Genomic DNA, 24,242 nt, shown 5'->3' with positions numbered 1-24,242 from the left:
TGAGGCTGCCACCCGCCTGTCCTGCCCTCAGGTGGCCTGGAAGGAGTGGCTTGGTCCCCCACCCCTAAATAAGCCTCTGGCCATGCTGGGCTTGGCTCATCGGGGAGTGGACGTGGGCCCTGGTGCAGCCCAGGGCAGCGAGAGAAGAACAGGAAGCCAAGGTCTTTGTACCCACCGGAGGGAGAGAGCTGTGGAAGATCAAAGACAACAAAGCAGGAATCAAAGGCTACTTTATTTAAAAAAAAAAAAAAAAAAAAAAAGTTTCTAGAACAACGCTAGTCCATCCGGGCCTTCAGGGTCCTGGTGGTTATCTTGTCCTTCTCACTGCAGAGGAAGAAAATCACAGGGGCCATTGAGACAGCCACTGCACCCCAGCCTCCCTCCACAGCCCTGGGTGCCGCACCCCACGGAGGGTACCATGCCGCCTGTCCTGTCAGTGGCCATCCAGGGGAGCCTCTCTCGGACAGTGGCTCAGAACTGGACCAAAATGCATCCCAAGAAGGAAAGGAGCTGCCAGGCTGAGGCTCCACAGCCAGCTCAGGGTGTGTATGTGTTTACACGCGTGTCACCCCAGGAACACGGGGGCACTTGTGTGGCCAGCTGTGCTCTTCGTGGTAAGCAGGTGTCAGGAGGAAAAGGCTCAGATGCTGACTGGGGTGGGGGGAAGCAGCCGGGAGGGCACCTGTTCCTGTAGTCAGGTTCCCAGTGACAGCCCCAGCCGTCAGAGGGCTGGGCGGGGTGAGAGTTGGTCCCTAGAGCCCAGTGCAGCAAGCTGGGAGTGCAGTGGAGGGCCTGGGCAAGGGGGGGAGGCGAGGGCCGGAGGGTTACCCGACAGCCTGGAGGGCCTCGGCAGGGTCCCTATCACCTCTCTACTCACATGACGTGGACGATGACCCCCATGCCTGACACAGCATCGCGGTCCACGGCGTTGAGCATGGCTTGGGAGATGGTCTCAAACAGATGCTCGGGGTCCTGCAACACGGCACAGCCTTGCAGAGCCCGCTTGGGGCGCCCCAAGCCCTGGCCCTGGTGCCAGGTGCCAGGGACAGTTCCCACAGGCTGCACTCATGCAGGGCCACCTCCTCGGAATGAACAGGACCAGGTGAAGGGTTCCAGCCTGCATCTTCCCTGCTAGCGAGCAGCACGCCTCGGGGTGAGAATGGAGTCCTTCCATAGAGCTCAGCATGTCCCTCATAGAGCCTCTGCCCGGCGGAGTCCCTGGGGGGCTCAGGCACCCAAAACCTCGCCCTACCTGAGCAGGGTCCCCACACCTGCCCCTGCTGCCACCTCTGTGGCTGACCAGGACACTTGGTGCCTGGACTTCTGCCTCCTGCACTGGGGCTTAAGGGACCGCGTTGTCTGACTCTGGCCACCCTCCTGTCCCCACTGCCACTGCCCCAGGGTCTCATTGCTCCTGCAGGTGACAACAGCCAGTCACCGGCTGCCCTGCCAGCCTCTGAGTCCCTGGGGTGGCTGAGGTCTCACCCCACGCTGTGCCCAGTCTTGTGGAGCCCCATACCACCCCCTGGTGTCACCAAGCAGAGCTGCTCTTCCTCCCTCTCAGCACTGTACCCTGCAGCGCTGGCCTGCACGGGCAGCCACCTGCCCCAGTTGAGGTGACAGTGGCACGGGAGGTACAGTGAGTCTCACCAGCCAGGATTCCAGCCCAGACCCCGGCGGCACAGCCATGCTGTCATGCTCTGACGGACACGGGACTCAGGGCCAGCCCAGGCTGCAGGAAGTCCCTGCCCGGGCGGGCGCCCCACTGTCGCCCCATGTCAGCGCTCACCATGTTGGGCTCCCACAGAGACTCGCACATCCCGTACATCTGCTCCGCACAGGTGCCGCTGACGACAAAGTCGTCGGTCACCATGGGGCAACCGATGAGGTCTAGGGAGCAGATGAAGGGCTGGAAGGTCTTGGGGTCCAGCCCAGCGATGACCGGTTCTGTGTAGTAGGGGCCGAACCTGCAGGGTCCAGGCAGAGAGAGAAAGCAGAGGTAAGCATTGCCCGGGCCACCCAGCTGTTCAGGAACCTTCCCTGGGCAGCCGTTAGCCCACAGAGAGTTCCAGGGTTGGGTCATCTTTTTTCTTTTTTTTTTGTCTTTTTGAGACAGGGTCTCACTATGCAATTCAGACTGGCCTTAAACTCACTTTGTAGCCCAGGCTGGTCTCAAACTCACAGTGATCCTCCTGCCTCAGCCTCCCGAGTGCTGGGATTACAGGCGTGAGCCACCACGCCCGGCTCTGGGTCATCTTTTTTTCTTTCCTTTCTTTCTTTTTTAATGTGCCACGAATCAAACTCAAGACCTTGCATTTGCCAGGCAGGCACTTGTGGCAGAGCTATATCCACAGCCCCGGCTGGCTCATCTTTTCTCTGCAGCTCACCTCCTCCTCCTTCCCCGCCGTCCACCGCCATGCAGTTGTTTCTACATTTGCACCTCTGCTCCTTTCGTGTTTTTATTCTGAGTTCAGGTCAAGTGCAGAAGCTTTGTAGTTACAAAGGTTAGTAACAAAACCTCTTTTTTAATCACTGATCAGAAATGACTAGTCCTAGACAGACAGACAGACAGACAGACAGACAGACACACACACACACACACACACACACACACACAGCCCTACTGTTTTATCCTACAGATTGTGTTCCCAGAACCAGAGATCACGCATCAGGAACTGGAATGCATGATGCACATCTGTCTGTTTCCTTCCTGGATCCATTACAGTAAGTGTGGATCTCAGTGGAAACCTCCACTCCTTTAGGGAGCAACTGAGGCTGTTTGTAGGAAAAGTACTAAAAAACAAAAACTAAAGTTAACAGAGAAGACGCTCACACTTAAGTTTTGTTCTGAGCCTCCTGGCAGGCAAGGCGAGGAGAGATTTTAGTGGAGCTGAGTTAATGCCATGTCCACTGAGGCAGACGGCCGCTCACTGCAAACTTGCTCTAGACACAGTGCTAAGAAGCTGTCTCAGGGGTCTTCGGGTATGAAGTACTCAGTAACTAGCAGTGGCAGCCTCCACCTGACATGGGTGTCACCCCAGCTTGTCAGCCTGCGGAACTCTCTAAGGGCAAAACCTTCAGAATTAGCTGTGTAAACAGTAATGTAGGCTGGGCACAGTGGCACACACTTATGATCCCAGGACTCTGGGAAGCTGGTAGGGGATTGCTAGTTCAAGTTCCATCCAGGAAACTTAGTCACACCGTCACTGAATAAATATATTAAGAAAAAAGGGGCTGGGGGTTTAGCTCAGCGGCATAAGCACCTGCCTTGCAAGCAGGCGGTCGTGAATTTGATCCCTGGTACCGATAAAAAGGAAAAAGACCAAAAAAAAAAAAAAAAAAAAAAAAAGAAAAAGAAAGAAAAAAGGGTTGGGGCTGGGCGTGATGGTGCACACCTGCAATCCCAGTCCTCAGGAGGCTGAGGCAGGAGGATCATTGCAAGTTCAAGATCAACCTGTGCTACAAAGTGAGCACATGGTCAGCCTGAACTGCATGGTGAGATCCTGTGTCAAAAAGACCAAAAAAAAAAAAGTCCTGGGGATATAGTTTAGTATGAAAGCCCTAGGGTCTCTAAGATAGCCAGAAGAACCAAAGAGAAAAAACTACACCAGCTACGGGACTAGGTAACAATTTTGAAAGCTAAAGTATATGACCTTTTTCTTTTTCTTTTCAGGACAGAGTCTCCCTATGTAGCCCAGGCTGGCCTTGAACTTGCAAAGACTCTCTCCTGCCTCAGCTATCCAAGTGCTGGGGTTACAGGTATGCACTATCATGCTCAGCATATGACCTTTCTATGAAGTCTAAAATTATTTTAAACTTGAAAGTTAAAAAGAAAAAGCTCCACTGGTACCCTGGCCACCTAGCTGTTTTGCCAGGAAGGGGTGAAGGGTCCCAGGGTACCTTCAGTTCCATTTGGTTCGGCACTGAATTGTCCTGACACAGCCAACCTCCTCTGAGGCCCCTTTGTGTGGCAAACGTGGTGCTGCGAGGGGTGCTGGGGTGGCTCTGGTCCCGGGCCCCCAAACATTCCTTGGTGGGGCAAGAAGCAAGTTCACTGCTATTTGCATTCGGTGCCTTCTAGGTTTCTCTTTTTGTGGTTCTAAGGATGGACCCAGGGTGCCATGCATGCTGGGCAAGCACTGTATTACTGACCTACACTTCAAGCCCTTTTATTTTGAGTCAAGGTCTCCCAGGCTTGAACTTGGGATCCTCCTGCCTCAGCCTCCTGAGTAGCGAGGATGACAGGTCCATTAATGAGGTGGCCCCTGCCTTTTTTTAGTTAAGTCACTTTTGGCCTATTTGGTTGTCACACCCGGAGAAGAGACAGCCTCACAAATAAGAACAAGGAAGAGGAGGAGGAATGCCCTTGAGGGTCCCCTGCACCCCCATGCTGTGACCCTGGGTCCCGGGCCGCACCCCACTTACCGCCTCTCGTATAGCAGGTTGGCCACCATGCTCATAAGGGTGTAGGGCTTGATCTGCCGCCCTTCCTTCAGCTCATACAGGTTCAGCCGGAACTTGAGGCGCTGAGCACTAAGGGGGGAAGGAAGGAAGTCACCTGCCCCTAGCCGGGGCCACCTCACAGCCACCAGATGTCGAGGCCTGCCAGGCTGGGACAAGGCCTCCGGGAGACACAGCACAGCCCTAGGGATGACTCCGGCGTCCTCTTCCAGCCAAGGAAACTGAGGCCCAGGGAAATGAGTGCTTGCTGTCCGCAGGAAGCAAGGCAGTGAAAAAAGTCCCTTAAAGAGCTGGGCGTGGTAGTGTACACCTGTCAGCCCAGCACTTGGGAGGCTGAGGCAGGAGGATCATTGCAAGTTTGAGAGAGACCAGCCTGGGCTACAAAGTGAGCTCAAGGCCAGCCTGAACTGCAGAGCGAGACCCTGTCTCAAGAGGAAAAAAAAAAAAAAGGCCCTTAAAGAAAAGGCGGGATGGTGTGGGGCTTCTTTGATCCCCGGTATCAAAGAAAAAAAAGGAAAGGCAGGGCATGTGGGGACCGTGGCAAGGGACAGAGGGTGGTGTTCCCACCTGTGGCAGGACAGGAGACAGGGTGAGCTAGGTCCTGACTTGGGAAATTCTGTCCCTGACTTCACAGGAAATCATAGAATACTTCCCGGCAGACTCCCGCCCCTTAGAGGCTGCTTGGCCTTTTCTTTTTCTTTTTTCTTTGAGACTTGGTACTTGCTAGGTAGCAGAGAGCTCACTTAGGTAGCCCAGGCTGGCCTCAAACTTGTGGCAATCCTCCTGTCTCAGCCTCCCAGAGTGCAGGGATTGTAGGTGTGCACTGCGGTGCCGGGCGCAGCTTTTTATGAACTGCTGGAAGAATTGGTGCTCCGGAGACCACCACCTTCCTGTGACCACACCGTCCGTCTTAAGGTCCTAGCCTAGTCTTCTCCTCTCTTCCAACTTCTCTTCCACCTCCACTGTTGAAAAGGAGGTCCAGCTCCTGAAACATGACTTCTTAGCCCGCCCCCACACTGTGCCCCTCAGTACCTCCCAGCCCTGAGATGTACCCTCAAGCCCCCCTCACCTGGTAAGACGCCTTCTCCCCTCAAAATTAGGGTCATCAACATCTAAGTCACACGGTGCCACGATGCCTGTAATCCCACCACTCAGCAGGGAATTTTCCCAGCATAGTTTTCCTTCCCTTCTATTTTTGTTTAAATTTTTTCCCCTTCTTCTGTTTTTTTGCCCAGTTGCTGGCACTGAACCCAGAGCCCTCCACATGCCAAGTGCATACTCTACCACCAAGCAACAGCCCCAGCCCCTTGGAATTTTGTCTATTTGTTTTTTGAGACAGAGCCTCATAGTGTAGTCCAGGCTGGCCTTGAACTCACTAGGCATTTCTTTTTATTTTTTGGTACCAGGAATTGAACTCACGACCTCATGCTTGCCAGGCAAGTGCTGTGCCTCTGAGCTCTATCACAGGCCTTGAACTCAGTAGGTATTATAGGCTGCCCTCAAACTCAGGGCGCTTCTCCTGCCTCAGCCTCCCAAGTGCTGGGATTCCAGGTGTGCATTCTCACACCAGGCTCCCTGAATGAGTATTTTCCAGCAAGGTTGGTTGAATCGAGGACATAGAACCTTTGCACACAAAGGGCTGACTGCATGCAACAAAAAAGATCCTGAGCCTGCGAGTAGCTCAGTGGGAGAGGAAAAGCCTAGCATTCAAGATGCCCTGGGTCCTATCTGCAGCACCAGGAGGAAAAAAGACACAGGTCTCCACCTCAGTGAGTGAGTCCTTCTTCCGCCCCATCCCCAGTATCAAAGCTGCTCAGTAACAGTGCTCAGAAATCCCTTCCAGCCAGGCATAGTGGCACAGGTCTCCCAGCACTCTGGGAGGCTAAAGCAGGAGGTTCTCAAGTTCCAGGCTAGCAAGGGCAACTTATGAAGGAAACCCTGTCTCAACAGGGATGGGGCAGGGGCCACTGAGAATGTAGCTCAGTGTGAAGACCCTGGGTTCAATTTCCAGTACCAGAAAAACAGAAACAAAAAAATCCTTGCTTTCTGACCACCACTTCCGGGACCATTACCTCCACACTTAGGACTCAGACAACCACCTGCTTCATCAACAGACCCCCCCCTCCCACCACAGGACCACTGTTGAGCAGACAGCTGAGCTGGGGGTCAGTGAGCACCACCTCTTTACAAGCTGGTCTCCTTTCTGTGTCCCTGGTTTGCCTGCCAACTAGACCCGAAGTCCTTTAGGGACGAGCACAGACAGCAGGAGGGAGAAATGCACTGGTCCGGGTCAACACTCATCAGCTGGCATCTTGGTCATGATGCTGACCAAGACTCTCAGTTTCTCCGTCTATAAAGTGGGACAGCAACCTGGTGACGCTGAGAATGCATGTAGCAGGCTCAGACTCATGGGCAGTGTCCAGTAGGTGGGTACGACCCAGGGGGGAGGGGTCAAGTGCCAGGCAAGGCTGGCCCAACAGACGCCTGTGCGTGGAAGGCAACCCTTGGCACTTACACTGTCTGGACGTCCGTAGCAAGCCCGGCCAGGCCGATGTACAGCCGATCCCCCATGGGGAAGATCTTCTGGAAGTCCGTGGTCACCATCTGCGCCTGGATCCCGAAGCGCTTGTCCGCGGCGATGGCCACGCAGTTTTTCCCCTTCATGGCCATGACGGCCCCTCCGTTATAGGACATAATAGACTGGGCACACAAAGTGGGGAAGACTCAGCGCCAGGGGCCAACGGCTGCTCCTGCGCGCCCCGCTCTTCATTCTGGGGGCTCCTGAACGCCCCGATCTCCAGCTCTGAAATGGGCTCCGCGTAGCAGCCTGGAGCCTCACTCCTGGTCCTCCCCGCGGTCCGCTCCTTTCGAACTGAAGCCTCTCCTGTCGACCGCCAAACCCTCTCCACCCCTCTAGCCTGCCCGTACCCCCTCCCTGGGGCTGCACTCCTGCCCACTGTCCCCCTTCTTTATTCCATCTCACCATGATTGCTGTCGACTAGAGCCCTCAGTCCTCCTCTGCAATCCCACTACTCGGATCCCAGGTTTCACTGCTCGGACTCTCGTTGCTTTGATTCCATTGGCTGATCAGCCTACTCGTCAAGGCTAACTCGGATTTCTATTGGCTGTACATCCCGTCGGTTAACTGTTCCGGGCAGTTTGGTTGAGAAGCCAAAACGCAGGCGGGGAAAGTGGAAAGTGAACAGTCACTAGAGTGCGGAAGAGCCCGAAGCGGCTTGCATGCCGGGATCGCGGCGGACTTGGCCTCCGGACGCCGTGCTGGGGGCGGGGCCGACATGCACGTGGGCTGGCGGAGCCGGGCTGGGGGCCGCGCGGTCAGAGTAGACACTTGTCAGTGTGCTTCCCTGGGCCTCTTAGTCATACTCCTTGCTCCATTCATTCCAGAAAGCCATACGGCTCCAGGGAACCAGGCGCTTTCCAGGCTCGGTTATTCACTGGCCGGCTCTGTGGGAGGCGCCCATCAGTAAAACTGGACGATACTGCGAGGGGGAAGGGAAGGCGGCGCGGGTGCCCGGTGGCTTCGAGGGTCCGGTTGCAAAGGGGGAAGTCAGGGGGAGTTCTGCTTTGGGGAGCCGCCTACAAGTCGATTTAATGTAACCCCGAATTTTAGATCATCCCACAAAGGACATTCCGGCCCTCTCCACATGTAAAGTGCACCCCGAGAATAGGAGACGCAGAGTCCCTGCAGCCTGCGCTCGGCTCCACGAGTCTGATTACTTTCGCCGGATTTCGCAGCTGTGGTTTCTGCCCCGTGCCAGGTCCGCCTCCCTCCTATTGACTCGCCTCACTGCTACCCCAGCAGTCACCACAGTCTCTGTGGCGCAATCGGTTAGCGCGTTCGGCTGTTAACCGAAAGGTTGGTGGTTCGAGCCCACCCAGGGACGCTATGTTTTCTCTCCAAGAGATTTGGGCCTATTTTTAAATCACAACCACTGAGCATTTCATAGTGAAATGGTAGCAGCGACATGTTTTCTACAGTAAATCGTAAGGTTTGTAATTGTCTTGGAAATAGTTGCTGTCAACTACGCGATCGTTTCTCCCGTGCATCCAACTATTCCGCTCCAGCTCTGAATTCCAAAACCCAGGACAGAGGTTTTTGTCTGCCAGTGCGATTCATTTCATGGTACATTTTTCGTTGGATTAAGAATAAGTTTCCAGCAGAGGTTGATACTTCCTTATTGTCTCCCTCTGCAGACTCGAAATGTCACATCTGGAAGGAAGGAAAGTGGAAAAGAGAGAAAGAGACGAAGGAGAGATGCGACAGAAATGAGAAGGGCTAAGCTGTGATTTACAGAGAAAGAGGGGCAGCCACAGAGAAATGGGTAGGGAGGTGGGAGGAGACCCCGAGAAGATGGTGGGAAATGATTGCACACAGGCGCTAGAAAGGAAACCAGGAAGACAATAGGTACACATTTCCCTGTGCGAGAGGAGGGTGGGGAAACAGACTAACAAAGGACATTGTTTTGGGGGACAGGAGAGCTGTAAAGGACACCAAGGTAAAGGTCTCAGGAAAGCACCATCGGCACCATTTTATAAAGGGATTTATGCAAATGCTAACCCATAGTTTGTGCTGGGGGGGGGGGAGAGAACCTGCCTAGATACTGCCACTAAGCGGTGGCACACAGCGACTCTGTCAATGGCTGTCACCTGGGAAACCCAAGTTCTCCTTGTGCCTGCAGAAGTGAGGCCCAGGGAACCTCAGGAGACAACAAAACTGGGAATCAGTGCTCTGCAGGGTTCCAAGGAGGCCTCTGGTGGGGCGCCCGCCAGCGCCCAGGCACCCCTTCTGAGCGCACATGCCCTGCAGGGCCTTCACCGGCCTTCGAGGGACTGTATGCTAACTGCAGTATTTGACACTGGCCCATTGCAGTTTGTAGCATAAAAACTGGGAAACCAGGGAACTTCAGGTGTGGGAAGGGCTGAGTCTAAGGTCCTGATACTTTACAAAGGCCTGGGCTGGGGAGAGAAAGACTTAAATTGGAGTTTTAGGGGTAGTGGGGTTCACTATGTTCTCCAGTGTGTTGCTCTGTCGCTCATGAAGTGTCCGGGGGCAATGAGTGAGTGTTGCCCTCCAGGATAAATGGGCTGACACTGTCCTTTCTATCAGCTCTGAGGGGTCGTCCTGAGTATCCGTGCGATCATGGGTGGGCTTGAGATAGGTTTGGAGTGGCAGACTGGAGTCCCCACATGCCCTCTTTGAACCAGGGAGGTCTTCGCTGTCGAGATGCCTGCGACAAGCTTGCCTCCCCCTGGGCAGTGGGCATGTCCCGGCTAAGGGCCCCCAATCCACTGGAGCCTTTGCCCTTTGGGAGGGACAGGGAAGCAGGTGGTTGCATGCTCCCGAAGCCTCTCCAGCCGGTTGGGGACTACTCTCTCCCGGCAAGAATCTGGCCCAGCCGGGCTCAGCCGGGGTCACTCGCCAATGAAAGCTGCGGTTCGGGAACGGGGAAGGGAAGAGGCGCTAGAGCTCGGTACCGAAGTGAGTCCTAAGTTGAGCCAACCCTCGCAGGGCGTCCGTGGCACTTGTGGCCAGGTGGTCGAGCTCTTAACAGCGAGTCATGGTGGCCGTCCCTCATACCTGGTGCACACGAATGGGCGGATCGAACAACCTCACAGCCCAAGCAGCATCGATTCGCCTTCTGGGCGCCGACTCCCCACCCCCATGCTCTTCTTGGCCCTCGGACCAGACCCTCAGGGGATGTAGTGCGGCGCCGGGCGGAGGCCGCGAGGGGGGTGAAGGACGCAAAGTACAGGAACCAGCGCGAGGCCAGGAAAGCGCGGGCCACTGTCGAGCCGGCGCCCCATCTCCCTGTCCCCTCCATCCTGCCAATCATCGCAGCCCACTCCCGGCTCCAGCCGGGGTCCCCGCCCCGGGCCCCTCAAGCCCACGCCGCACCCCACGCGCGAGGCTCTGCACTCTGCATTTCTGCCACCCGTGCCCACAGCCGCAGGTCGTGATTCACAGAGGGTCCTCCAGAGTGGACGGGTACCACCCGCCCCGCGGTTGGCGCCCTTTGGAGAGGACGAGGCAGGGCGGCTGCGAACCCCATTTCCGCCCCGTCCTCATTCACCATTTTCCAGGCGCCCCATTTTCCAGTTAAGGTGGGGATCGCAGGGTCAGAGAGGGCGCGTTTGGGGGGAAAGGGGGACTCGTCTTGCAGAAATCACAGGACGGGATCTACCCCTTCAGGTCCAGGGGGCCGTCTGTGAAACAGGGGGCTTTTCCTTATTTGGGGACCCCAAGTACGGCGAGGGGAACCGCGCGCGCCGGCCTCTCCCCCTCCTCTGCCGCTCGCTGCAAACACCCCGAAGGAATGAGGTCACGTGGGTGAGGGGTGGGCGGGGCGACTCGCGTCTGGAGGAAAAAAGCCATTTTGTCCCCCCACGCCGGGCCCTCCTCCCCCGTCCCCTCCCCGCCCCTCTCCCTCCCACCCCGCGGCGCTCGCAAACTCCTTTCTGGCCGCGGGCTGTTCCCCTCCCGCGCCCGGCGAGCGACGCGGCCGCGGCCCCCTCCCCCTTATTCCCTCCCTCCCTCCCATCCCCCTCTCCGGGACCCGCCGGACCCTGAGCCCAGGTAAGGGGACCCGCGTCCTCCTCGGCTCCCGCGCTGGCCGTCCGGGCTGGAGACGCCGCGCAGGGCCGCCCCGCTGCCGAGGTCCCCGCGGGAGCGCAGCCCGGGTCCCCCGCCCGCCCCCCCCCGCCTGCGCCCCGGGCCCACGCCTTCCCGCGCCCCTCTCTGTCCCCTTCCCTTGCCTCCCTTCCAAGATGGCCGCAGCGGACTCCCCCTCCCCGCGGCTCGCGTCGCCCCCGACCACCGCCTCTTTGTGCGGCGGCCCCGGGGGAGACCTGGCGCCCCAGGTGGCGAGAGGAGGGTCTTGGAGGGCTCCCGGGTCGCGCTGGGGTTGGCCCTCGGCCTTGCGCGCCTCCCCCGCGAGCCCGGGCGCCCCCTGGCTTCAGTCGATGACCCCAGAAGGTCTGGGCGGGGGCTCCTCTCCCGTGGGCACAGCGGCGTCGCGGACACGCGCGGACTTGCGGCCGGGAGCCAGGGGACGGGACTTTCTGGTGGCCGTGAGGCCGGAGGAGGGCGCCCTTCCCCGCCGCGGTCCCCTCCTCGGGACGCCCCCCCCAGGGCTCCCTTTCCTGGGTCCCCATGTAGGGCGCCCCGACCCTTTCCAGAGGCCTCGCCAAAAGTTTGGCTCCAGGGAGAGAAGCTCGGGCGGCGGATCAGGGGGAGGAGGGGTCCCGATCCTTGACCTGGACTCCTGGGGAGATTATTGTGGTGTTCCCGTCACATTGGGGGACCGAGGGGATCAACTGTCCCCGGCTTCCCTCCTAGGTAACCCTGATACTAGCCCCAGGGCCTGGGACCCCGACCCCTCCGGCTCGGGCGCGTGCCCTCCTCTCCTGCCCGCGTCGGCCCGGAATTCCTCCTGTCCGGGAGGTGGGGAGGTGGGCTGGAGGCTCCGGGTCCGGGAGGATGTTTTGCCTACAGATTTTACAGGGGTACGCCCCTAGCTTTCCTGGGGTCTTTGTCTCCCACCGCCCTTGCTCACCCCCCCCCCCAACGCTGCCTCAGTCTCTCTGGGGCTCCTCTGGCCGGGGACGGGCCTCCTGCTGTGGCCTCACAGTTCGCGCTGTTCCTGGAACTCCCCTTCGGCCCTCCCTCCGGCCCTCCCTCCGCCTGGCCTGCGAGGTGTTATTACTGCGGTACAGGGAGAAGGAGTATAAAAGCCAGCTCTGTTAGAGCTTCTTCTTTGGGGTAGGGGGAGGTGGTCCCAGGGGATCCCCTGGTTTGAGGTTGGGGCTTGAGGCCTTGGAAGTGTGTTTGGAAAGAGGCAGGAGACATACCTTTGGAGCCGGCCAGTGTCCCTCCTGGGCCAGTGTCCCTCCTGGTGCGGTTGGTTCAAGTTGAAGTCTCGGGAGGTGGGCAGGAAGGGGCACGCTGTTGCCGGGCCTCCCAGAGAGAGCTTGGTTGATGGAACCGTTGCCATGGGAACGGCATGAGAGCCAGAACAGGAAGAGGTTGCATCTTTGTGCAGGTCAGTACTCGTCCCAGAGGAGGTGGCCCCAGAGCTGCCTTTGTTGCCGGAAGCCAAAGGTTCTAATTTACCTCAGGAGGACCTGGGACGCACAAAAGGAAGGTGTGTGCCAGGCCAGTTTCAAGCAGGGCTGTCAGGGTAGGCTGAGCGTGTGTGTGTGTGTGTGTGTGTGTGTGTGTGTGTGTGTGTGTGTGTGTTTGAGTCTGCTTGGCCTTGTGTTGGGAGTGTGAGAGATGAAGGGGGCGTGCCCGGCAATTTGTTGCTCTTGTGTGTGGATTTTGGGGTTTCCTCTTTGATCTTAGGGTTGCCAAGAGATAGGAAAGGAAAGGGAGGGTAAAGTTCAGAAGGAAGCCTGAGGCCTTTTTGTCTGTTTTTTTTCTTTTATTTTTTTTTGGTGGGGGACACAGACAAGGAAGCAGAGCCCTGTGCCATTGTTGATGATTAAGGAAATGCCTGATGGCTGTAATCCCTGCAGTCCTGGAGGCTGAGGCAGGAGGATTGCAGGTGTGAGCCTCGCCTGAGTGACTTAGTGTTTAGTGAGAATCTGTCTCAGAATTTTTTTAAAAAGGGGCTGGGGATATGGCTCAGCGTGAAGGCCCTGGGTTCAATGCCCAGTACTGAGGAAAAAAAAGATCAGAGAAAATTGAGAGAGTTCTGGTGTCCTGGAGCCACAAAGTGGGCAGAGGTTTGGAGCAGGTCTGAGCACAGTGCTGACCTCCCCCTGCCTCAGCTGTCCTCTCTTCCTCCTTTGGGCCCCTGGAGGTTCCCCTCATGGTCTCCTGCTCACCAGGAGACCACCTGTGGGTTAGATGGCCCGTGGAGTCCTGCTCCTGGTGGTCGACTGGGAAAAGCACCCGAGCAAGAGGCAGGTAGTATTTCCCAGGACTGCACTGCTTCTCAGTGTGGCTTTAGACAAATCACGCTTTCTAAGGTCGAGTCCATCTCTGCTGTCATCTGAGTATGACCTTGAGGGACCCTTCCAAGACCCAGAGACTAAAAAAAATAAAAATAAAAAATTCAAACAAACAAACACCCAGAGACTAGCAGTTGAGTGGGGGAAGGCAGGCTGAGTGGGCAGTACTTGGCATCCAGGGGACAGTGAGGCAACTGACGGGAGAGGCCTCTTTGGGGACCAGTGGCTACGAGGAAGTAGCTGGTGCAGTGCCGGAGCTCTGTGGAGGCCTTAGAGGAGCCTGAGCAGAGTCGAGATTGGGTGTTGCTAGCTTTCCCACCGGGCCACCAAGGAGTTTGTGGCATACATGGGGGGCAGAAGATAGTGAGGGCTCTGGACCCCAGCTGGGGCAGAGGCTGTGCCAAGTGCTGGAAGATAGATGGAATCTAGAACCCTGCCTGGTAGCAGATGTGGGAGCGCACACCTGCAATCCCAGTACTTGGGAAGCTGAGGCAGAAGGATCACTGTGAGTCTGACGCTATCCTGGACTACATAGTGAGACCCCGACTAAAAAAAAGAAATTAGAACCCTCTGTGGATGTAGTTGGAACAGGTTTGTTAATTCCCGGAGCTGTTACACACTCGTTATCCCAGTGCTCTAGGAGCCTGAGGCAGGAGGATCGAAAGTTCAAGCCCAGTTGGGTGACAGCATCTTAGCTGGACCCTGTGGCCCTCGGTTGTTTTTTTTTAAAGGGCTTGGGATGCAGCTCAGTGCATCCCTGGGTTCAATTCCAGAACCCCCCCCCCAAAAAAAAAGAACCCCAGCACTTCCCGAGGTCACTTTCAAAGGATATCTGCCACCTGCCCTTCTGTGGTCTCCGGGAAAGGGATGCTCTGGGGAAGCCGCTGCTGTTTACCCTCACTCTCAAGCTGGCTGGCCTCAAGGGTAACCATGGCAACCAGGTGAGAGGCCAATCAGTGCTTCCCCCACCCCACCCCTGCTGCTAAAGTGGCCTTCCCAGGTCTCCTGGGATGGGAAGGGGAACAGGAGGAGGCCGCAGCACTCATCGCACTGGGCCCTTTGGTCTGCAGGGCTCTGGAGGTGGCCAGTCGGAATCCTCACAGGAAAAAGAGGGTGAGGGGTGCTGCCACTGGCCATGGGGGCACCTGTGTGGGCCTCAGTGTTTTGCAAACACGGCAAGTTTGTGAATGAGGCAGCTAAGGCGGTGTGAAGAGCCTGCGTGCTTGGGCATGCATGCGAGTGTGTGTGTGTGTGTGCATACGCATGCATGTGTGTGTGTGTGTGTGTGGGTGGGTGTTTGAAGGCTTGTTCCAGCAGCCTGGACCCCCACTGTACGTCTTTCACGTGTGTCCTGCGGACACATCTGGACACAAGACACGCAGGCCACCTGGCCATGCTCAGTGTCTCCATGGCCTGAGGACAGCCCTGCACGAAGTCCTGGTGCCTGAGGTTGTTCTGTCTGCCGGAGGGTTGTGATAATATTTGGGCGTCTTGCCAGGGACAGGGTTACTATGGAAACGCCCAAACAGTGGAGTAGCCAGTAGCCTCCTGTGTAATTGTGCAGGGGACCTGTGCAGGGAGGGCTGGCTGAAGCCACCCTGAGTGGGGCTGGAGTCCCCCCAACTTTTGCTCAAGCCATGCCTGCCAGTTCCTGGGCTGCCTCTGGATCCCCTGGTTCCCCTCTGTCGCTCTGCCTGTGCTTTAGTGTCTCTCCATCCTCTCCGGCTCTGGCCAGGTGCCCTGGGCCTCTGCTGGCTGTTTGGGACCAGGCCAGGCTCATCCTGGGGTCTCTATAGAAACTGCTGATCCTGGCTGTGAATTTCATGTCTTCCAAAGCTCAGCACTGTGGCTTTAGAAATCTTTCTGGAAAAGAGAAGGGCGTGAGCAAGCGGGGAAGGGACCACTGGGGCCTGGCCATCTCCCCAGGCCCCACCCTGGGCGGCCCTGCTGGGAAAGAGCAAGGAAAGGCAGCCTGGCTGCCTGGCCACAGGTTGGATCTGTCCGCAGGCCACCCTGGGTTGACCTCCTGACCCTTCCTGCCTGGCTGGGTGCTTGGACAAGCTGGGGACAGGTAGCACTCAGGTCCCCGGGGTGGGAGATGGTGGCAGTGTCCCCGTGGGGAAATTCCTGTATGTGGACAGAAGGGAGGCCTGGGGACAGGTGCACTTGTGGTCACTGCCGCATGGGCAGTCTCGGGGCACAGGAGGAGGGGTTCCCGTGCACTAGTGGTCCTTTGCCTGGGCTCCTGGACTGCTGGGGCAGAGCTAGAGCTGAGTGTTCGGAGCCCGGGGCCTGGAAGCGGTGTCCTCCCTGCCCCACCTGAGTGCTAGGCTTGGGAGCCAAGCAGTCAGCGCCCAGTGCCTTACAGGGATCCGCCTGACCTTGAAACTTCAGGGCTGGACAAGGAAGTGATGGGTGTCACCTCAAACTTAGGGCGGCCCTGGTCCGTGTGTTCCAGGGAGGCTTCCTGGAGCAGAGGGACAGAGGAGCCCCGTAGCTGACGGTGGGGTGGGAGGTAGGGGAGTGGGAGTAGTTTCTCCTCCCTGGCTGGGAAGGAGAATCCTGGGGATACAAGGTTTCTCCTCCCTGGCTCTTAGCACTCCTTGACTTTAGGCCACTTGATGTGGATTGGGATGGGGCAAGTTTAAAAAGAACTCCACCCAGGGGCTGGCTCAGGGGCAGAGCAGCTGCTTGACGTGTGCAAGGCCCCTCGTTCAATCAGGAGATTGAACCAAAAAAAAGAAAAAGAAAAACTACTCAGTTAAGTGTCTGCCTCCCACATCCGCTAGAGAGGTGGGTAGTTTTCTTTTGATGAGGCTTCAGCCTTCTCTGCTGTTTCTGCATAACTCTTGCTCAAATGTTTTGGGGTTTGTTTTTTCCCTTTGTTTGTTTTTTGGGGCAGGGCCTTGCTGTGTTATCCAGGCTGGCCTCTTAACTCACAGAGATCCTCCTGCCTCTGCCTCCTCAGGTTTACAGGCATCCACCATTACACCTGGCTTTCCTTGTTGCATGGATCCTTAGGTTCTAGCAGCCAGTGAATGCTCACAGGACCACCTGCAGGTGCTCTGTGCCACCTGCAGGCAGAGAGAAGGGTTGGACACAGGTGTGGGCCAGGTAGGAGAGGAGCTCTCTGAGTTTCTCCTTCTGCTTCTGTTTCCTAGGGTGACGCTCCCTGGCTCCCCATCCCACCCCAGCATCATGCATCGGACCACACGGATCAAAATCACGGAGCTGAACCCTCACCTCATGTGCGCCCTCTGTGGCGGCTACTTCATTGACGCCACCACTATTGTAGAATGCCTGCATTCCTGTGAGTTGGGCTGGGAGAGGGCCGCTGCCCAGGGAAGCTGGGTCATGGCACCCCAACCTGGAGAGCAGAAATGGGTCCGTGTCTCCTGAGACCCCTAGGTTTCGGGGAGGCTGGCTTGCACGGGCAGTTAGTAGGTGAGGGTGTCTCCAAATAGTTCATTTTGGGAACTCGCACCTAAAAATCCTTTTTTTATGTTTTTTGGAGAGTTTTTTGTGTTTCGCTATGTAGTTCAGGCTGGCCTTGAACTCACTATGAAGCCCAGGCTGGCCTCGAACTTGCAGCAAGCAATCCTCCTGCCTCAGCCTCCTGAATGCTGAGGTTAAAGGCATGTGCTACTACACCTGGTGGAAATCTAGAAATCCAGATCTCTCCTGAATCTGTGAGGTGCCCCCAAGATGCAGGTGCAAGATAGGCTTGGTTGCAAGAGGTCAGGGGTCCAGGGAGGTGTGTTTACCAGAGCCCCTAGGACTGGGGGCCCAGTGGTCTGCTGCCGGAGACCCCAGCGCATTTCCTGCACACAGACACAGTCCCTGGGGGTACAGACAGGGGCAGGTAGTCGAGTGTGTAACATTGTGTTACGAGGGGCCTCTGGACATGGCCGTGTGACAGGAAAACGAGGCAGACCAGATGTGCAGCGGGGACTGGGCACGGGGTGGGAAGGGGCTCTCACGTCCCTTCTCTTTCACACCCTTTAGTCTGCAAAACGTGCATTGTGCGCTACCTGGAGACCAACAAGTACTGCCCAATGTGTGATGTCCAGGTCCACAAGACCCGGCCGCTGCTGAGCATCAGGTGGGCTGGGGTGGGGCGGAGGGGGCGGCCATGGATTGTGGGTGGGGAGGCACTGGGGAGTCCAGATGGGGGTGCCCAGGCCTGGGTCTGAGGAAGAAGGGCCAGATGGCTGACAACACCCCGTGATCTTCTCCCAGATCTGACAAGACTCTCCAGGATATCGTGTACAAATTGGTCCCGGGGCTTTTTAAAGGTACCGCGCCCCCTTCCTCCTCCGCCCTGCACCCCCACCCCGGGCTGAGGCCCCCCTCACCTCTCCCTCCCTGCAGATGAGATGAAGCGACGGCGAGACTTCTACGCCGCGTACCCGCTGACCGAGGGTGAGTGCAGAGGTATCCCCTGCACCCCACCAAGCTGGGTGGCCTCTGGGGCTCCTCCCTGTCCTTGCCCAACCCCCTGCTCTGCCCTGCAGTCCCCAACGGCTCCAATGAGGACCGTGGCGAGGTCCTGGAGCAGGACAAGGGGGCCCTGAGCAATGATGAGATCGTCAGCCTCTCCATCGAGTTCTACGAGGGTGTCAGGCAAGTCCCAGCTGCATCCCCTGTCCCCTCCATCACCACAGCCCCATCCCGGGCCTGGCCATGCACCTTCAGGTCTCTCTAGCTTGCTCCCTCCTCCTGCAGGGACCGGGATGAGAAGAAGAGTCCCCTGGAGAATGGGGATGGGGACAAGGAGAAGGTGAGTGTGGGGCCTGTTGTGGTGAGGCTGACAGGGTGGAGGGAGTGGCCTGGGCACAGCTCACATGGTGCCCCCCTCCCCCAGCAGACTGGAGTGCGCTTCCTCCGATGCCCGGCTGCCATGACCGTCATGCACCTGGCCAAGTTCCTTCGCAACAAGATGGACGTGCCCAGCAAGTACAAGGTGAGCACAGCCTTCTGCAAATGGGGATGTGCTCAGGAGGCTAAGGCAGGAGGACTGCTGTGAGTTCCAGGCCAGCCTGGGCTGGACTATAAATTGAGACTGTTGGAGTCTAGGGAGTTCCAAGAGTGGCTTTTCAACCTTGAACATGGCCCTGACCCCTGGAGCTCTTTAGGATTCAGATTCTCAGGCAGCTGATTTTGCTTTTCCAACAAGCTTCCAGGCACCAAGCGCCACAGGCCTCCCAGCAATTAGATCAGAATTCCAAGGCCGTGGAGCTGGCCATGGCTTCTCTATGCCCCTAGATGATTCTGCCATGCAGCTGGGGCGAGTAGGGGTCCGGAAATGCTCCTGATTCCGGTGACCCCTCCCAGGAGGAGACAAAAGGGCAATGTAGGGCATTCATGTCGGGGGCGTCTTGAGGGCTCCTTTCCACCTAGCGGTCAGGCCAGAGATGACAGAATCAGATCCCCAGGGAAGGCGCCACCTGCAGAGACCCCTGACACTCCAGAGCCCTGTCCCTGACCAGGTGCCCCTTTGTCCCCAGGTGGAGGTGCTGTATGATGACGAGCCCCTGAAGGAGTACTATACGCTCATGGACATTGCCTACATCTACCCCTGGCGGCGGGTAAGCAGCGGGGCGGGTGGGGCAGCGGGAAGGAGACCCCTGAGAGCTCCTCTGGCCCATTCCATAGCCAGATCTCTGGTCAGAAACAGGCGCTGAAACCATGCGTGGTGGTACAGGCCTGTAGTCCCAGCCCTGGGGAGGCTGAAGCAGGAGGGTTGCTGTGAGTTTGAGGCCCTGCCTCAAACCAACCACCCTAGAAAAGCTGTGACTTTGGCAGGGAGGGAATGCTGTGTCCACCTCTCCTTATATTTTTGGAAATCTCTGTCCTAAACCCTGCCCCTGGGTCTTCCTGTGTCCCCATGTCTCTGGCTCATCCTGCTATCTGCCCCTCTCACTGTTCCTGTGGGTGCTTGGTGTGGGACTGGATAGCCTGTGGGCATGGCTCCCTTGACACTGCTTCCCGGCCTTTCTCTTCCTCCCTGTCTACACAGAACGGCCCCCTCCCCCTCAAGTACCGCGTCCAGCCGGCCTGCAAGCGGCTCACGCTGCCCACCGTGCCCACCCCATCCGAGGGCACCAACACAAGCGGGGGCTCCGAGTGTGAGTCCGCCAGCGACAAGGCTCCCAGCCCCGCCACCTTGCCGGCCACGTCCTCCTCCCTGCCCAGCCCTGCCACCCCCTCCCACGGCTCTCCCAGCTCCCACGGGCCCCCGGGCCCCCACCCAACCTCCCCCACTCCTCCTGCCACAGCCAGTGGGGGGCCCGCCAATGCCAACGGGGGCACCTCGAACTGCCTGCAGACTGCGTCCTCCACCAGCAGGGGGCGCAAGGTGACTGTCAACGGCGTGCCCGTGCCCCCCTTGACTTGACCCTCCCTCCTTGGCAGCCCCCTCTCCACTTTACTTTTTCTGGGTCCCTGTTTTCCACCACTTCTACTCCCCAGTTTTTCCCACCTTAGGGTTGGGAGGCGGGTTTTATAAATAAATCTATCTATCTATCTATATATATATGTATATAGGAAAAACCAAATACACATACTTATTTTCTATGGACCAACCAGATTAACTTAAATTCCACAAGAACCAAACTGTATGTGTGTGTATGTGTGAGGATTGGTGTTCATTTTTAGGTAGGGTCCTGTGTAATGTGCTCTACTGTTTTTTTTTTTGGTCTTTTTTGAGACAGAGTCTAGCTCTGTAGTCCAGGCTGGCTGTGAATTCACTATGTTGCCCAGGCTGGTTTTGAGCTCGTGGTGATCCTCCTGCCTCCCTCCCAGGTGCTGGGATTACAGGTGTCGAGCACCAGGCCCAGCTCTCCTCTATCCTTTTTGGGGGTGCTTGGAGGTGGACACGAACACGAGGAAGCCTGGGGCCTCGGTAAAGTGCTGCCTCACCCGGGTCCCAGGGCAGATGAAGCATCCTGGAACCCCAGAGCTTTCTAGACACACATTCTCCTCCCACCCCCACCCCGCTGGGGCTGCTGTCCAGCCCCCACCCAGACAGTGCCTTTCCCAAGTACAGTTTGTCCCCGGCTCCCAGGAGCGGATGGCGAGGGCAAGCGATCTTCCACCCCTGCCTGGTCATTCACTAACTTTGTTCAAGGAGTGAATAGTTCTGCCCTTCCCTGCCCCCAGCTGAGCGACCTGTGCATCACTGATCTCATGGAAAAGAGCGAGGCCACCAGCGTCCCCAGCCTGGGGCATCCCTGCATGACTTTAGCATTGCGGGGGAGGGGGGGCACCCCCCACCGCAGCTAGCCAGGCCCTGAACCCTCACTAGCAAGGTGGCACCGGCCCTGGGGGGCGGGGTACAAGCACAGAGTCCAGGCCTTGCCAAAGGCCAACAGCCCTCCCCTAGTCCCTACTGAGGCTGGGTCAGGACGTTGACAGCTGTCCAGAAGCACAAGGGGCAGGGGACCAAGGAATCCTGGCCTGGCTCCTCTCCGAACGGTAACCCGCCTTCAAGGGGCGGGACCTCACAAATCCCCGCCTACCCCTCTGCTGGTCTTAAGGAGCCGGTAGTCACAGCTTGCTCCTGTGTGTCTGCTGTGCCGTCTGTCGTCTGTCGGAGGACCTGTGGCTGTACCTCCCACCTGGGACGTTTGTATCCGTGACTTTGTAATAAATGCTGCATACTCTGGAGCCCGTCCTTCTTTGGAGTAGAGGGAGGAAAGGGGAGCAACTGCCTTGGGCCCTGAAGGACAGAAGGGAAGGGAAGCCACCATCTTTCCTCACCCCTGTCTCCACGTGGAATGGAGATTGAATGTGCATGGCACTAGACAGCACAAGGAGACCACTCCACATGGGCTTTGGTGGCTGATTTATTTTTAGGTTTTGTTGTGTTTTCAGGCAGAACCTTGGTATATGCAGTTCAGATTGGCCTTGAACTCACTATGTGGCCTAGGCTGGCCTCGAACTCTTGGGCAATCCTCCTGCCTCCTGCGAGTGCTGGGATCACAGGCATACTTGGCCTTGCTCATTTCATGCCGTTATTCCCAGCATGCTGAACCAAACAGGTGCCCACTCCTGGCTGACCACACTGGCACCTCAGTTACGGCGGGCACTTCATCACAAGCTGGATGTGGGTCCATGGGTTCTTGGATCGTCCCTTCTTAGGAGCGGCACATGATTTCCTTCCCACAAAGGGATGGCTGCCAGGCCTGCAGCTAAGGCCACCCAGGGCCAGGCTGAGGCCCGTGCCTTAGAGCGGGGTACCCACGTCTGCCTTCTGCACCCGCTCACTCCTGTGGGTGCCATCGCAGTACGGGGGCCTCTGAGTGGCCTTACAGGTACAAAGGGCCACTGTACGGGTCTCCTGGGCCTTGAACTTGAGAGGAGCCAGGCCTGTGTGCTGGAAGAAGTGAGAGCCATCACAGAAGGGCTGATGGGAGAGAGAGAGAGCAGTCAGAGTGGTGTCCACCTGTTGTGGCAGGTACCTCCCAATAGGCCAGGCTCTGGGGTAGGAGCAACCTGGGCCAGTCAGTCACCTCCCACCTTAATTTGAGAAGTAGGTTGTCATGAGAAAAGTAACACAGGTGTGGAGTTGCTAGTCTGTATTCCCAGCACTTGGGAGACTGACGCAGGAAGATCACAGAGTTCAAGGCCAGCCTGAACTACACAGTGAAATCCTGCCTCAAAAAACTTAAAAAAAAAAAAAAAAGTAATTAATGTTCACCAGGGTCTGGGGATGTAGCTCAGTGGTATAGTGCCTGCCTGGCAAGCACATGGTCCTGAGTTCAATTCCCAGAATTAACAAAACAAAAACAAAAAAATTTAATGTGTGATGGTACATGCCTGTCATCCCAGCATTAAGGGGGCTGAGGCAGGAGGATCTCCAGAAGTTCAAAGCCAGCCCGAGTTACAAGATGAATTCAAGGCCAACCTGAACTACATCGCGATAATCTGTCTCAAAATAATAAAAGTAATAATAGTGGTAATAATAAAGGTCATACTTTGCCTGTAGTTGGGGTTCACTGTTCACAACATTAGTCAGGACATATGGGCCATTTGCAAGATGGAACAAGCCTCAGGGATCAGAAATGTGTGTACAGGTCTTGTTTCTAATGAGTGAGTCTCCGCAGATCTTTGAAATTCATTTCCATCTCCCGTGTCCCTCAGATAAAAACTTGGGGTCCGTATGCACTAGAAGTGGTTCTATTTGGTTCCAAGAAACAGCTGGGCCTAGGACCAGGACAGGCCATGTCCTCCAGCAGTGTGCCTGCAGGATGCAGTCTGGCTGGCCCATGCTGAAAGCAGCTCAGGCAGAGCCAGGCTCTGGGAAAGGCAGTCCAGAAGAGGGGGGCACGCCTCGAGATGGGGCAGAGCTAGAGTCAGGGTGGGGCAGCAGTGTGCAAACAAAATTCACAACCTGTTATAGAGGGCATGGGGCACAGGCACAAGTGCCACTCCCTCCTGCCAACCATCCCTGGCTGGCTCCCCCAGCGACCTCTGATGCCAGGAAAGCTGCCTGAAGGCTATGATCAATCAGCAGCAAAATGGGGTTGCTGGCACGGCCTACATGGCTGAGGGACACAGTTGTGAGCTCTGCAGGAGAAGGACAGAAAGGGCGCAGAGCTCGGAACCTGGAGTGGGCACGGTCACAAGAGCCAGGCAGCAGGCTGAGAAGGTGGCCTTCGGGGTGGGGGTGGGGCAGCCCAGGTAGAGGGACAAAAGGCCTGACAGAGTCTGCTCTGCAGGAGGGTCCAAGCCCTGGCACCTGGACCAGCTGCCTCCCCGGGGAGGCAGGAGAGGAGTCCTCTGCTCTTACCTGCTTCTTGCTGCGGCCACACACGCACCACCTGTAGGTTTTCCCTGACACCAGCTCCACCTTGATGGGTGTTTTCTGGGCCACCACGGCCTTGGCTGGGGTTTTGGGGAACCATCGGGCCTGTGGCCAGGAAGGGTGTAGGGTTCAGGGTCAGCCTGTGCCCTTGTCTACGTCCCCAGGTGCCACTCGGTGAGGCCATCCCCTAGGACACCGTAGGGAGTCTGCACTTCAGAGAGCAAGGACCGACCGGAGGCCACACAGGCAGCAGGGTTCAGAGTCCGGCTGTCCCCTCTCAAGTCCCTGCCCACATGCGGCCTGCATCAGCGGGATGGAAGGAAGCCCAACTCTCCAGCGCGGGGCCCCGGTCCATCCCAGGTGTCCAAGCCCTAGACCAGCGCTGCAGGCTGAGGCAGGGCTGTCCCTGCCGGGTCCCATTTCTGAGGTCTCTGGAACTGGGAGACGTGAGGCGGGGACGCTGGGGCCACTCACCAGCCAGGAGGTGATGTCCCGCCTCTGGCTGAGCTTCTGCAACGCAGGCAGGCAGACTTTATTCGGAAACAGAAAAACTGAGACGGAGGAGCTAGCAGGACGCCGGAAGGCCATCTGAGAGGGACGCGGCGCACGGCTGGCGGGTCTCGGGAGAAGCAGGAGGGTAAGAGGGAGAGTCACAGAAGCACCTTTACTGGGCGCGTCCTGGCGCGCCGAAAGCGCTGGGCTAGCGAAGGGCTGCAAAGGGACGCTCTAGGCCAGGGTGGCGGCAGGCGCTCGGCGGTTCGCACACCCTGGGACGCCGGACGCGCGCGGGGCGGGGCTTCGGAAGGGTATGGTGGGGGCGGGGCGGGTTGCGCAGGGCCAGGAGGCGGAGCTAGCGCTGGGTCGGGTCGGGGCCAGGAAGCTCATGGGCGTGGCCCACGGCAGGGCGGGGCCTCAGGGTCGCGTTTCCCTGGCCCGCAGCCGCGGCTCTCAGCTTCGGGCTCGCTTTCCCTCTGCACTGCGCTCCAACCCAGGCGCGCCG

General features: G+C 57.6%; 3 protein-coding genes and 1 non-coding gene across 7 annotated transcripts; 2 read left to right on the top strand and 2 right to left on the bottom strand.

Moving 5' to 3' along the window:
- Nucleotides 1-213: 213 nt before the first annotated feature.
- Psmb3 (proteasome 20S subunit beta 3) lies at nt 214-7,625 on the bottom strand. The gene is made up of 6 exons (XM_003466905.5): nt 7,445-7,625; nt 6,977-7,161; nt 4,426-4,533; nt 1,790-1,967; nt 878-972; nt 214-324 (listed from the first exon to the last, which is right to left on the bottom strand). Exons 1-6 carry the CDS (start codon nt 7,445-7,447, stop codon nt 276-278), a joined length of 618 nt encoding a protein of 205 aa, XP_003466953.2. The 5' UTR covers nt 7,448-7,625; the 3' UTR covers nt 214-275.
- Nucleotides 7,626-8,292: 667 nt separating this feature from the next.
- Trnan-guu (transfer RNA asparagine (anticodon GUU)) lies at nt 8,293-8,366 on the top strand. Its single transcript has one exon. It is a non-coding gene; the product is annotated as a tRNA-Asn (tRNA).
- A 2,529-nt stretch (nt 8,367-10,895) lies between these two features.
- Pcgf2 (polycomb group ring finger 2) lies at nt 10,896-20,014 on the top strand. Of its 4 annotated transcripts, none has more exons than XM_003466904.5 (10): nt 10,896-11,056; nt 16,596-16,744; nt 17,440-17,536; nt 17,674-17,729; nt 17,806-17,856; nt 17,949-18,057; nt 18,160-18,214; nt 18,302-18,397; nt 18,942-19,022; nt 19,454-20,014. In XM_003466904.5, the coding sequence occupies exons 2-10, from the start codon at nt 16,633-16,635 to the stop codon at nt 19,829-19,831; spliced, it is 1,035 nt and encodes a 344-aa protein (XP_003466952.2). In that variant the 5' UTR covers nt 10,896-11,056; nt 16,596-16,632; the 3' UTR covers nt 19,832-20,014. The 4 variants fall into 4 exon arrangements, with proteins under 4 accessions (XP_003466952.2, XP_005002469.2, XP_013005042.2 ...); XM_005002412.4 differs by having other exon boundaries at nt 18,299-18,397; XM_013149588.3 differs by lacking the exon at nt 10,896-11,056 and adding an exon at nt 12,384-12,521 and having other exon boundaries at nt 18,299-18,397.
- A 1,249-nt stretch (nt 20,015-21,263) lies between these two features.
- On the bottom strand, nt 21,264-24,044 carry Cisd3 (CDGSH iron sulfur domain 3). The gene is made up of 3 exons (XM_003466903.5): nt 23,717-24,044; nt 23,228-23,347; nt 21,264-21,841 (listed from the first exon to the last, which is right to left on the bottom strand). Exons 1-3 carry the CDS (start codon nt 23,828-23,830, stop codon nt 21,662-21,664), a joined length of 414 nt encoding a protein of 137 aa, XP_003466951.1. The 5' UTR covers nt 23,831-24,044; the 3' UTR covers nt 21,264-21,661.
- Nucleotides 24,045-24,242: the final 198 nt, after the last annotated feature.

Source organism: Cavia porcellus, unplaced genomic scaffold (assembly GCF_034190915.1).
Source record: "Cavia porcellus strain 051 isolate PalLab524CR breed Dunkin Hartley unplaced genomic scaffold, mCavPor4.1 scaffold_6, whole genome shotgun sequence".
NCBI classification, from domain to species: Eukaryota; Metazoa; Chordata; class Mammalia; order Rodentia; family Caviidae; genus Cavia; species Cavia porcellus.
The sequence above is the reverse complement of the archived record's forward strand: the minus strand, read 5'-3'. Positions and strand labels throughout refer to the sequence as shown.